Raw genomic sequence first — 12,831 nt, 5'->3', positions numbered from 1 at the left:
TTTTAAAATTATTTATTTTAAAAGCTCTTTTTTTTGTAAGTTTGAAATCCATAACAGTATTAAATAAATTGAACCGCGGCTATAAAACGTTCCTTAAGGATTAAAAATAAATAAAAAAATGATTTCTTTAAGATCTTAAATAAATATTAACGTGTGCGGCCAAAGGAACGCGCTTATGGGCGAAAGGGTAGTGCCAGAAAAAAGTTACAGAACAAAAAGCGATTACGAAAAATTAGGAATTAAAGAAATACAAAGCTTAGCGATGTGGGTTTTCACTTTTCATAATTATTACGCACGATTACTGAAAGTTAGAATGTTATTTTGGCGGTAATAGATGACGACGGCGACGACGGCGACGACGACGACGACGACGGACGAGTGTTAGTTTCGGCAGAAGTAGCTGAAACAAACAACGAAAACTGTGATAAGCATGAACGAGAGCCAAGAAGATGAGCGTAAGATAGCTACTACCCTTGACTCCAGATTGAATCAGACCCTCAAAAATGTTCAAGGGTAACCCTCAATTCATCTCCTTTTTCTTTTCTCAAATCGAGGGTAATATTGGCGTTACTATTGCTTCATCTAGGTTTTATCCCTCTTGTATTTTCTAGTTGATTTTATAACTAAACTTGTTTCTGAAGTTTTCGTTTTCTTCCTCTTCAGTGGATTGGTTGATTGAACGATATTATTATTTCCCCCTTCTGAATTTTGTATACAGTTAATAGTTTCATCTACAACTTGAAGCACATAGCTTAGTATATTAGCTAGCCTGCATTTAGAAAATGACTTAGTTTTTTCGGACTATTTTGTTGATAAGAAGAAAAATAAGAAGATGAAATGAAATGAACTTCTCCGGCAAACTAAAACCAATTTATTGATCTCATCTTTTCGAGAAGCTAAATGAGAGAACTAAATTGCTTTTTTAGCTTAGGGAATAAACTTAATTGAAAAAGAACTTGATTATAATACATATATCTTAAAACTATATCACGCTAATAATTTATGCACATCAAAAGAAAACTAGAATAATAATTCAAAACCCTGGACCACATCTATAATCCTGTATATCAGTCCACCATTACCCGCATTGTTATGTGCTCCTGTGTATCATCATAGTTATAAAACGAACAACATCATAGGGTAGGCTAGGAAATATTTATATTTGCACAAGAGTATGTATACGAAGAAACACAAAATTGATATGATATGACATAAAAGAAATCAATCACAGCCATGCCTACTCCAAGACTCAAAATCATATCAATAGTTACAAGGACTTGACTATGTCTGAAAGACAACATTGAGTACGAATATCTAAGAATGACACTTGTCATGTCTTTTACAAAATACCTAGTCATGAAATTGGCCATATGAAAATTTACTTATTATTTAGCCATGATTTGAAGGATATCCTAACTAATTTTACACATAATACTTGACCATCAAGTTGGCCATATGAAATAGGTGACAAGAACCTTCTTTGGCTTTTTTGCCTACCCGATATCTTTATCTATATGATTTAGAAGTTTAGAAGTCCCACCTTTCAACACTTACACCATACTTATGCCATGTCAGATATTCTCCGAGGTAACCACAATTTGTTAACTTGTAATTGACTAACTCTTTATGCTCATATGACCTTTGTAGAGTTTAAATACAATATCTAGAGTTATATTAATCATATGAAGTTGTTTCTTATCTTGTTTGAAAGCTACTATAATTATCTACAACTTTTATGTTAATTTTTTCCTAATTCAATTTAACATCATATTTAAACGGGTCAAAATCTTAAAAAATAAAATACACTTCGTAGTTCACCTTCCACACCCTGTGTCTGCAACCATATCCTTATTGGAGAATCTTTTATGCAAATTTCTACATCAACAAGTTTCCCATACTTCTGTGGTATCAACGAAAACCCTGTGGATGAACATTTGATTCAAATCTGTTTATCAACGAGCTTCACACACCTCTATTGGCTCACCTGCAACCCTGTGGGCAAATCTTTGATGCAAATTTCTGCATCAGCTAGACTTTCACGTCTGTGGAAAACCTGTGATGCAAATGTCTATATCAGCAAGCCTCTCACACATCTGTGGGATCAACTACAACCTTGTGGGATCAACCACAATCCTGAGGGAGAACCTTTGATGCAAATTTCTATATTAGCTAGTCTCCCACATCTTTGTGAGTTCAACAACAATTTTGTAGCCAAACCTCTCCAAATTTCAACATTAAACTAAAATGCATTATATTAACATCTCAACATTTTAACATGAAATCATTTACAAAGTTCAATATCTCTAGTTTACATCAAATAACAAAATTCATCAAGTTTTGGTTTTCCATTTAACATAGTTTCATAACCCAAAATCTACACAAGTCTTTACTTGTATTTTAATTTAAAAGTCAAAATAGAGTTAGCTTCCCATACTTAAATCTTCCTTGTTGTTTAAGGAACTAGAGTTTCAAGGGAGGAGGCCAAAACACTGAGGAACTCTTAGATCACTTCAAAGTATAAAGCCTAACCGGTCAACTATAATAAATGGGTTAAAAACCACAAAACTCCCATACATTTCAAATTCTAACTGATGCATGTATTATCCGAGAAAAAAAAAATGAGAGGAGAAAAACTTACCCAAAACCCACAACCCAAACTATTTGCACCACTCTTCCCCTTCCCAAGATTTTAGGCTCCAAAGAATTTACTCTATGTAGGATAGGAATTTCACTAGAGATATTTAGGGAGAAGAAGAATGATTATAGGAGAAGAAAGGAAGAATGGAACAGGTGTTCTGTTTTAAGGCAAAGAGATAACTTTTTAAATTAATAAACTAAAGCTTCAACAAAATTTCAAATTTAACTATCAGTTTTAATTTATTTCATGCACTTTATATTACAGCACAAAAAAATGGGTCCTTACACTTTCCATTATGAGAAGTTTATCTAAACAGAATCTAAACTCATTGAGTAAGTGCTTATCTGTAAGCATTTATGTATAAGTTGTTTCTAATGAAAATGGGAAATAAAGATTAAACTGTTTTCATGAGTTTGTAAGTTGTTTCTGTAATTTATTGTGTAAAGCTTATTTAAAAAAGCTGAAAATAACTTACAAACATGTTATAAACTATAGTAAACAATTGCATGACTGCTTATGTCATTACTAATATACTGAAATAAAGTGTAGATAAGGTCTGCTTAATGTATCCTTATGATTGATATTGATAGTAGCAATTTAATCGATGATTTATAAGGCTGGAAGTAACTCACAGACTTATTATAAACTCTCGTAAACAATAACATAAACTCAACTAAACTGTAAACATGTTCTTCGAAAGGTATCCTTATGATTGATAGTAGCAATTTAATCTATGGTCCCTCTTTATAAAGGTTACTCAAAGGTCGCAGCATACCCGGTAAAATATTGTTGAGCCGTAGCCCTCCGGATAACTCAAACTCAAAGATATCAAATAACCCAAACTCAGAGATATCCTCACCAAGTTACAAGAGGAGCTTTTCTCACAACGATGCTAGTCCAAGCGATCACACATCTGGGGCAAAAGAGGTGACAGTGTTATTCATAACTATATCATTTTATACTGCCTCTATGAGATTAACATGAGTGGTGGGGATCAGCTCATCAAGCGGAATTTCTACTCTTGATGCAGAAGGAATTTCACAGTACAAGCAAACCAATTAGTATTGCCAATGCCAGTAAGCTAAAGGTGTCTACCTCCTTTGGTGGCAACCTGCCTGAAGAAATCCGCAAGTCTACAATGGGTGCTAGAGCTACGGATTCTGCAAGAGTTATGAAGTTCACTAAGGTCCTTTCAGAGACAGTGGTTATATTAGGTATTTTAACTTTCCCTATTTGTATTTTCTTTTGTATATCATTCATTGACCTTTTTCCTTATATCTCGTACTTGGCTGCAACCAGTTGGGGAATCATAAGCTGTGTGCTCTTATAAACATACCCATCACGTGGTTTCCTTCTATGGATAATTTTAAAAGTAAGAATAAAAGATAAATTGCAACAGAAACTGAATTATTGAACCATGGCCATAGCATCATATATAAATTTTATCTTTCCTTTTTATAAACCTTTTGAAAACCCATGGTTATCTACCCCAATAAGATATCTCCTCCTTGAAATCTATATTTTAGACAAGTTGCGTGAATTAGCTTGGAGTGGTGTTCCAGACAAAATGCGTCCTGAAGTGTGGAGACTTCTGTTGGTAAGCTCTATGTCCTTCAGCTATTTCTCTTGCTATAACTCATGCCTTTGATGGTAGTTCTCAAGTCATACAAAGTGTAATGTGTGTATAAGAAATTTTCAGGTCTGAGTGGATTCTTATTTTATGTAGGGGATGCCTTAGATTAAACTTTTGTTGACAGAGGGTTAGACATGAAATTATTCTATTGCAACTGATCTAGATGCTGCTTACAAAATGTTTTGAAACTGTAATATATACAGTAGATTTTAGAATAGAAAGTTGAAGTGATTTATACTGTAGAGAAAATAATTTGAGTAAGGGCTTAACATTTTTGACCCCCAGTCACTCTTCTTTTTATAGAACATTTTTCCTTCCTGGAAATTTAAAGATATACTGACAACAGGGATATGCACCACCTAATTCAGATAGACGGGAGGGAGTTCTAAGAAGGAAGCGCCTTGAGTATCTTGACTGTATATCCCAGTATTACGATATTCCAGATACAGAACGTTCAGATGATGAGGTCAACATGCTTCGTCAGGTATTCTCAGGTTTCATATATTCCTATCTTGATTATTCACGTAAATAATGTATTTCTTTCTGACTGTTGTCATTATATATTTGTTAGATTGGTGTTGATTGTCCAAGAACTGTACCCGATGTTCCATTCTTCCAGCAACAGCTAGTTCAGAAATCACTGGAACGTATTCTTTATGCATGGTTAGATATTGTTGTTACCCAAATGTTGGCCAGATATTATTCATAGTTCACTGTTCTATGTTATCGATTTTCTTGTTAAGTTGAAAATTCCTTAGTATTGGGTATGTACCAATTTGTGAACCTAACAGTTCTGTTTCATTATGGATGTAACAACCATTTGAGTAGATACCAGTTTTAGACGGTGGGACTTATGCTTTCTTTTTTGGTACTGTACTCAATCAAGCCTGGAAAAATATAAGTGTTATTGTGTTAGGCAATGTGTTTCCAAGTTGCTACATATCCTTTAAGTAAGCTGGTAACTGTTTTATGGTACTAGATGATACTCAGGAGAGGCCTTGGGAGGGGCATAATCGCACATTCCTTCTAGAAATGGTTACCCTGTTAGTTATCAGCAAATGGTTAGTTACCTTCTGATGCACATGTACTACACATTCACAAGATGTTTAAAAATCTGATTTAGTCTATATGTATTTGCTTTCTTAGCAGCGTTTTTGACCTGGGGAAAAAAATGATGCCCAAACCAAAATAGACGTTGTGATTGATGCATCTAGCTTTCTCATTACTGTTCTCAGAGTGATTCGAAGTTTGAACCATTAATTATGAATATAAAGTGGGAGAAAATATATCATTTAGAGAGAGTGGGGAGATCAGAGAGAAAAATAGGGAGAATTGAAAACTGAAAATGATTTCCGATGTTATTATGTCTCATTGGTCATATTTAGGTGATTAGTCTTTATATGAAACAAAATCCCAGTGCTGATCATCAACAACTCAGTTTAACTAACTGACAGTTGTCAATAACAGAATGACAGCGGAATGATAATAAGCTTGGTTTAGAAGGTGCTGTATATGATCTAACAATTATGCAGGCATGAATTGTTCTGGCTTCAGTCTTTATCCATGATAGATATTCTGAATCTCTTTAGCCTTTGTTATTGACTTACAAATACATACAAAATTTGTTCTTTTATCTTATTTCACTAACATAATTTCCCAATCTTTTACCAGGGCCATTCGGCATCCAGCAAGTGGATATGTTCAGGGGATAAATGATCTTGTTACACCATTTTTGGTTGTTTTCTTATCAGAGTATTTTGAAGGGGATATAGATAATTGGTCCATGTCTGATTTATCTCCAGATACAATCTCTAATATAGAGGCAGACTGCTACTGTTGCTTGTCAAAGTTGCTTGATGGTATGCAAGATCATTTCACATTCGCTCAACCTGGAATTCAGAGGCTTGTTTTTAAGTTGAAGGAATTGGTCAGGAGAATTGACGGTAACCTTTTTCTAAGACCTTTTGTCTTCCTTCAAGCACTCTTGTAATTTTTTGAAATTTAAATGCCTCACCACCTTTCATTGATTTGGTACACTTTCTATTCTCTTGAATGTCATTCTCTCTATTTTGGAAACAGTGTCATTGATTCTAATTTTTAGCAATATTACTTGTGTGTTGAGTTTTCATGTTTCACACGAATCTTCTCCCTCTATTTATGAAGATATATGTGGTTTGTTGTAATGTTGTTAGTGTTATTTAATTGGTAGTATATATCAGCTAGACTACCCTGTTTTCATAAGATATTTATTAGTTTCAACTTTTTAGAGTGAAAATACTCGCATATTTTGCATCATGGAACATTAGAAAAAACATGAGAATATGAACAATTAGGACGAAGAGAAGAATATGAATAACTGAACCTGTGAACATGGAACATTGCTATTCTACCCTCAACCTTGGAAATAGGTGTATAGATTGTAAAGCACCTGCAATTTCCATCTTAATTTCTTCCTACTGGAATTCTTTAACCTAAGACATGTTATGAGTATATTTTCTGGTGGGCCAGGTGGTTGTTTGTAATTAATTATGTTGTTAAAATTCTGTGTGTTTTGTTTGGAGTTCTTATGTGTGTTTTGAAGAGTAGAATCAGTTAGGGTGGCACAAGGGATCGGAAATTTCAACTAGACATTTCCTACCGAATTGCTTTTACATCGAACTGTGAAAAAAACTGATCATTATCTAATTTGTGTCCATTTACTAAAGAAAAGGAATTTGTAGAATGAACTACCAAACCTTACCCTTATTTTTTTCTATATTATTATTTTATGTATTCAAATATAATCTGATGTGCCCTAGTGAAACTTTTGAGCTGCACCAGAGCCTGTTTCCCGGCACATGGAGGACCAGGGACTTGAATTTCTTCAGTTTGCTTTCCGCTGGTTCAACTGTCTTCTCATCCGTGAGGTTTGCTTTGACATTTGTTTACTTATGAGTGGGATAGTTTTGTCAAAAACATATAATATAATTGATTACATTACAGAATGGAAACATTGCCTGGAATAATTTTTTTAAGATGATTTTATGCTTTTTTACTAATGATGTCTTATTATATAATTAGATACCATTTCATCTCATCACGCGCCTTTGGGATACATATTTAGCTGAAGGAGATGCCTTACCAGACTTCCTAATATATATATTTGCCAGCTTCCTTCTAACGGTGAGCAAGATTTCCTTGCCCATTTCATATAAATCTATCTGAATCAGATTTCATCTTGCAACTGTGCTGACTGCGAATAGTATCTCTGCTGGTCAATATGTTAATGTATAGTTCCTCAGCTCTTCTGGCACGTAGGGTAAAAGCTTGGCATGATTTACATTTTCTTTACCATTGTGCCTTTTGTATAGATTTCATTCCTTGTATTAAAATTGTTTAGATTATTTCCAATGTGCATTAAAATTGCTTTCTAAAGGATGCAAACATTCCTGTATATACTTGTATTCCCTGTTTGACAACTGCCTCTGATACGCACATAATCTTTTATGCATTTCTTTGTTTCGTGTTGAATTTATGTATAGTTGCTTAGATTATTTGCACATCCTTGCTTTTGGTAATGCTTACTTTAGTAGGAAGTGATTTTTCTTTTTCCTTTTTACCTTTAGTGGTCAGACAAGCTCCAGAAGTTTGATTTCCAAGAATTGGTAATGTTCCTTCAGAACCTCCCAACAGATAATTGGACTCACCAAGAGCTTGAGATGGTGCTTTCTCGGGCATTTATGTGGCACACCATGTTCAACAACTCTCCCAGCCATTTAATTAACTGAGCGGGCAGTTGCTGTTTCTGGGTTTAGTTCTTCAATTTTACCTTTTCTTTTTCTTTCTATTCAGATCACTTCTGCTCTTGCTCAGTATGTGGTGCCTTTTCTTATTAAAGTGTTTTTGTAAACCAATTATATTTGTATGTTACCTTGTAATATTTTGTAAAGGAGATACAAAAACAAATGATAGCCAAAGTGAGTCTATTTTTGTTGTATTAACGATATATATTCCAGAACATCAATTGATACCCAGTTTGTGTATGCAATTTTTTAATGGAGTCTTGTACAAGCATAATGTATATGGAAATTTCTCTTAACTCGAATTGGCGAATTTAACAGGACGATTTCCCAGCCAAATGCCATACACGCCCAACATAACCGTTGATGTATTTTTATGCTAGCCCTTTAAGTACATAAGGAAGATTTTTGTGATACCTGAACTCAGAAGTTCTAACAATGTTACTCAGCATAGATTTTATGCTCATTTCTCTGAAAGAATTAACGATTGTATATAATGGTGATCGAGACAAATAAAAATCAAGATTGAATACGTACAATCAAATCTGTAATGTACAACCTTATTTTATTCCTCATCCACTTCAAGCCCCGGTATATATTCCAAACTAACATCAAATATGACTGGACTGCTTGGAGCCACCCTTGGTCTTCCTGGAGCAGAATTAAGGCCTTTTGGGAATGCCAACTGCCAATAAAACACAAAGATCAACAATCAGAACCGAAGAATTGCCATTTTCTATCAGTAAATGAAAATTATCATACCATCAAGTGTTTTGTTATCGATTCTCCATGCAATTTTCAAGCACAATGTTCATAGTCAAGTTGCAGTATCTTTTTTAATGCATTAAAAAAAGGTTGTAGTATGCTTAAAAAGACACAAATATTACATATTTCAGGTGATTTCGATCATTTCTGGGACGTATCTACATATTTTTTATTTATGAAAAAAATTTGCTTTTTATATGAAAATTGGTCTTTATCATGTTCATGAACCATCTAATAATTTTTGGGGAATCCAGCTTGAACTGTCAAAATGGAAGCTTACTGATCCAGGTATGTACAGTCGACGCTTCCCTCCTACTTTCATGCTCAGAATACCTTCATCAAGTCCCTGTATAACCTGTTACTAATTGGGCTGAATATCAGTTAATATTCAAAAGCATTGTCAAACACTTTGGTCACAAAGCCGTTGTTTGTCAAGTTTGAACACTAACTACACTAACTACGGTGTAATAGAAATTCTTAAGCTTTATATAAACTCCAGAATTTACCTGACCAGAACCAACGCGAAAAATGTAAGGCAGACCTTTCTCCAGTGAACTGTAAAATTGAAAAGCGTGAACAAGAGAAACACATATAAAGAACTTTTGTCTAGGTCATATTCACAGGCTTAAAATTCATTTTCAGCATAGTGCATCCATGTGAGTGTATACATATAGGTGAAATTTTTTAATCAGGGTTCAATGAGAAAATCTTCAAAACCAAAATTTGAATGTAACAAAAAACTGGAAAAGGAGTGAACAAATTAAAACATCAAAAACATTCCTAGAGTATTTTGCTATTAGCAAAATATGGCTGATTGACGATTCATAAAACATTTAGATGTCCAACTTATGATTAGGAATGGTTGTACAATTCTGCAGTCAAATAAAACTTCTCATGAATGCAACAACAAAAACCATTTCATACTAATTCATGGATTGAAGAAAGATTATTGCAAATTTGTAATACCTGTCAAATATTTGTCCAGTTGGAACCATTGCAACATAATTAGCGGCCACCTGTAATTATATTTCATTAGTCAAAGAGAGGCATATGGAAATGATGTCAGTCTTGGTATATTGAGAAAAATATCATCTGCTGACAGAGGACTTTACTCCTGACAAATATCACTTTTAAGTTTATTCAAGGTTGAAAAAGAATGAAGATACTTTAATCTTCATAGAAATATCAAACTTCAGCAAGTTCAGAAAGGAGGTGGTCTAGAGGCTCTTGCCTGGCCAAAAAGCATGTCATTGTGAAGAAGTTTAATTCAGTAGTGGAGTAAATGCAGTTTCTTTCTCATACAATTTTTTTCCTTTCTAAATATGCATCCAGTGATTCAAGTGCATGAGAAAATTATGCAGTGCCCCCAAAGGTTAATTTTGATGCAAATGGAAGAAAACAAGGGCACATTGGATCTGCAGCGGCATATGCTATCTTGAAGAACTCAGTAGATATGGCAAGCCCATTCACGCAATGCCATTAGTAGAGTATTTTCTAACTAGAAGGTAAAGATGAATACACAATCAGACCATTTCCCAATAAAAAAAATCAGTTGTTCCTAAGACCCAACTTAAGTAGTCAAGACTGGGACACATAAGTCAGAAATTTTACACACCTGAAATCCAATTGGTGGACTAGGACCTTGCCCTACTTTAATATCCTTGTATTGCAAACCTGATCCCGTAGTTACCGTAGGTACCTTCATTGCATAAAACATTCAAAAACAAAACCAGTCATTAACTACAGGTCTTAAAGTGCTAGTAATGTAAAATCCATCGACCTATCATCTAGTGATGATTAAAGGTCCCAAAAAATGTGTAACCTTCAACTTAAAATGCTATCACATCACATCGGTTAACTATTTCTAACAAAAACAATAGATTCTTCATTGCATAGCATTGAACATCATGTAGTATCTTATGTACAACTACAAGAACCTCTACTCATTCTTATTACTAGAACGTTAGATTCTATTAATTAGGGGGAAGATTAGGCACTGTGCAAGGAAATTAAGGCTTAAATTTTATCCACTCAATGAAGTTTAACTGCCAGAGATTCTTGGGTAACCAAACTTGAAATGAAGGGGCTTGCGGGTGACTACTTATTACTGAAGGTTAACAAACCTATATTAACCAGATTTAAAGACAAGAAAGTTCAATGAAATTGTGATATCTTCCAAGTGTAAACTTCTCAAGATTTGACACGATTCATCATCTTACAAAAACCTGGTTTCTACCATTACACTATAAAATAACGCATAAATGTAAATGCATTGTAAGGAATGTACATCAATCACGGCCAATATTTAAGCAGAGAAAAGCATGGAAAGGAGGCAAATAAGGGGACTATGCAATCTCACCATACATTTTCAAGCTCTTTCTCACAAATGTCATCACACAGTTTTGGCTTTTCCTCTGGGGGCAAACCAGCTCCATTGGCATCCAATGAACCGATGAAGAGGCCTGAGACTCCTAGAGACAACCCAAGAAAGTTTCGACGTGAATTGGCATCAAAAGTAGCAGCAGTGCATTCCCTTGTGTCTGAGGACTTGACTTTAACAATTAATCTTCGAAGTTTGTCAACCAAAGTGCTCTGAGGAGGATTAAAAGAGGGACTTTTACCACAAGTAGAACCTATCAAATAGGAACCTAAGTTCATAAAACAATTGTGGCAATTAAAGCAACAGAAGCATTGAAGAACAGAAGTTGGGCCAACACTATGCACAAATAAATCTGAATTCACAGTCTGAGTGTGAACTCCTTAGTACTTCATATTAATAATATATATGAACACAACAGAACTTATTTTTTGTGTTTTTAAAAAGTCTTTTCAAGGACATGCCATGCTAGAAAAGCCTCTTATGCATAGTTGAGATAGAGAGCAAAGCAATTGAGTTATGGTGTGAAGGTAACAAGTGCAAATATGAGGAAGAGAAACAAATGGGGCTACCGAGTGGGAGAAGCAGAGAGGAAGCTATGGCAGACATATCCGAGGATGTCATGCGATGATGTCCGCAAATGTGGAGGTTGCTTTCATCCTTATCCTGTGATGAGGGGGTGTATAAACAAAATATGGAGGCGCGGGTAGCAATTTCCTTCCAAACATGTGGATCAGATTGCATGGAGTCAAGTACAAAAATGAAGGTATTTTGGGTTTTGCACCCACATGTTTCATTTTCCACTCCATAAGATGAGCAAAAGACAAATTTGTCCCTCTTTTGTCACCCCTTGCCGCCACCTTTCCATGTGTTTATCAGCACCCAATTTGTTTGGCTTTACACCCATTTTCTTCACGTCTGCAACAACTGCAAGTGCCTTTCTGCGTTCTCCGGAGTGTAAACTTCCGGCAGCAATCTAGGAGCAAGAGGTCTTCTAAGAAAGAAAGAAAAGAAAAAGAAGATCAAAGGCGCAACAGAGCTGATACCATAACAGAAAAGGCTGCAACAAAAGCGAAGAACCCAGAAACAGGTAGCAAAGAATGGTAAAACGCTAAAGAAGGATAAATGAGAAGAGAAAGAACGAGAAGAAAAAGAAGTAGAATTGTATATCAGCATGAGAGAGATTACAAAGTTGTGTGTCAGAAATAGATTAACCCCAAACCAACTAAAAAGACTAAACAAAAGCTTCAAAACAGAAAAAAACAGGCCCAAAAGCAGTGGGCTTTAAACAAAAGGACAGCCCAAAAACACAAACACAAACACAGTTTATCACTTTAAGTCTAGGCAGTTTCTTCCTGCACCCCACAATTTTGTAGATCCCAAAACTGACCTTTACCTTTTATTTGAAATTGGGATTTTGGAGTATGTTACGGATTCATCAATCCAGAGTGAATATGTTGCTTTTCATATGAGGGGGTGTTCCAGAAGCAAAATTTGCATAAATTGTTAATTTCTGGATTACTGAATTCGAAAATCTAATTTCTATTATGGATTGGTGGATTATAATGATTTGTTTCAATTATGGATTTCTAAATCCAGATTGCATATTTTGAATATAGGATTGGCGAATTAGGAATGA

The 12,831-nt window shown here is 34.7% G+C and overlaps 2 protein-coding genes across 6 annotated transcripts; one reads left to right on the top strand and one right to left on the bottom strand.

Annotated features, from left to right (window-relative positions):
* Window positions 1-125: 125 nt before the first annotated feature.
* On the top strand, window positions 126-8,298 carry LOC137825125 (uncharacterized). The gene is made up of 10 exons (XM_068630821.2): window positions 126-513; window positions 3,391-3,565; window positions 3,669-3,852; window positions 4,165-4,235; window positions 4,618-4,755; window positions 4,843-4,934; window positions 5,943-6,214; window positions 7,092-7,177; window positions 7,332-7,433; window positions 7,877-8,298. Exons 1-10 carry the CDS (start codon window positions 431-433, stop codon window positions 8,036-8,038), a joined length of 1,365 nt encoding a protein of 454 aa, XP_068486922.1. The 5' UTR covers window positions 126-430; the 3' UTR covers window positions 8,039-8,298.
* A 182-nt stretch (window positions 8,299-8,480) lies between these two features.
* Window positions 8,481-12,393, bottom strand: LOC137825191 (FKBP-like peptidyl-prolyl cis-trans isomerase family protein). 5 transcript variants are annotated; one of them, XM_090297044.1, is made up of 7 exons: window positions 11,765-12,393; window positions 11,175-11,463; window positions 10,431-10,514; window positions 9,782-9,831; window positions 9,322-9,370; window positions 9,096-9,170; window positions 8,481-8,735 (listed from the first exon to the last, which is right to left on the bottom strand). In XM_090297044.1, the coding sequence occupies exons 2-7, from the start codon at window positions 11,175-11,177 to the stop codon at window positions 8,616-8,618; spliced, it is 381 nt and encodes a 126-aa protein (XP_090153170.1). In that variant the 5' UTR covers window positions 11,178-11,463; window positions 11,765-12,393; the 3' UTR covers window positions 8,481-8,615. The 5 variants fall into 5 exon arrangements, with proteins under 5 accessions (XP_090153170.1, XP_068487019.1, XP_068486983.1 ...); XM_068630918.2 differs by having other exon boundaries at window positions 11,180-11,448; XM_068630882.1 differs by having other exon boundaries at window positions 11,180-11,463; window positions 11,765-12,315.
* Between the last annotated feature and the right edge of the window lie 438 nt (window positions 12,394-12,831).

The sequence above is a fragment of the Phaseolus vulgaris genome, chromosome 11 (genome assembly GCF_051622355.1).
Source record: "Phaseolus vulgaris cultivar YP4 chromosome 11, ASM5162235v1, whole genome shotgun sequence".
Classification (NCBI taxonomy): Eukaryota; Viridiplantae; Streptophyta; class Magnoliopsida; order Fabales; family Fabaceae; genus Phaseolus; species Phaseolus vulgaris.
Note: the sequence above shows the minus strand (reverse complement) of the source record. Positions and strands in the feature narration are given on the sequence as shown.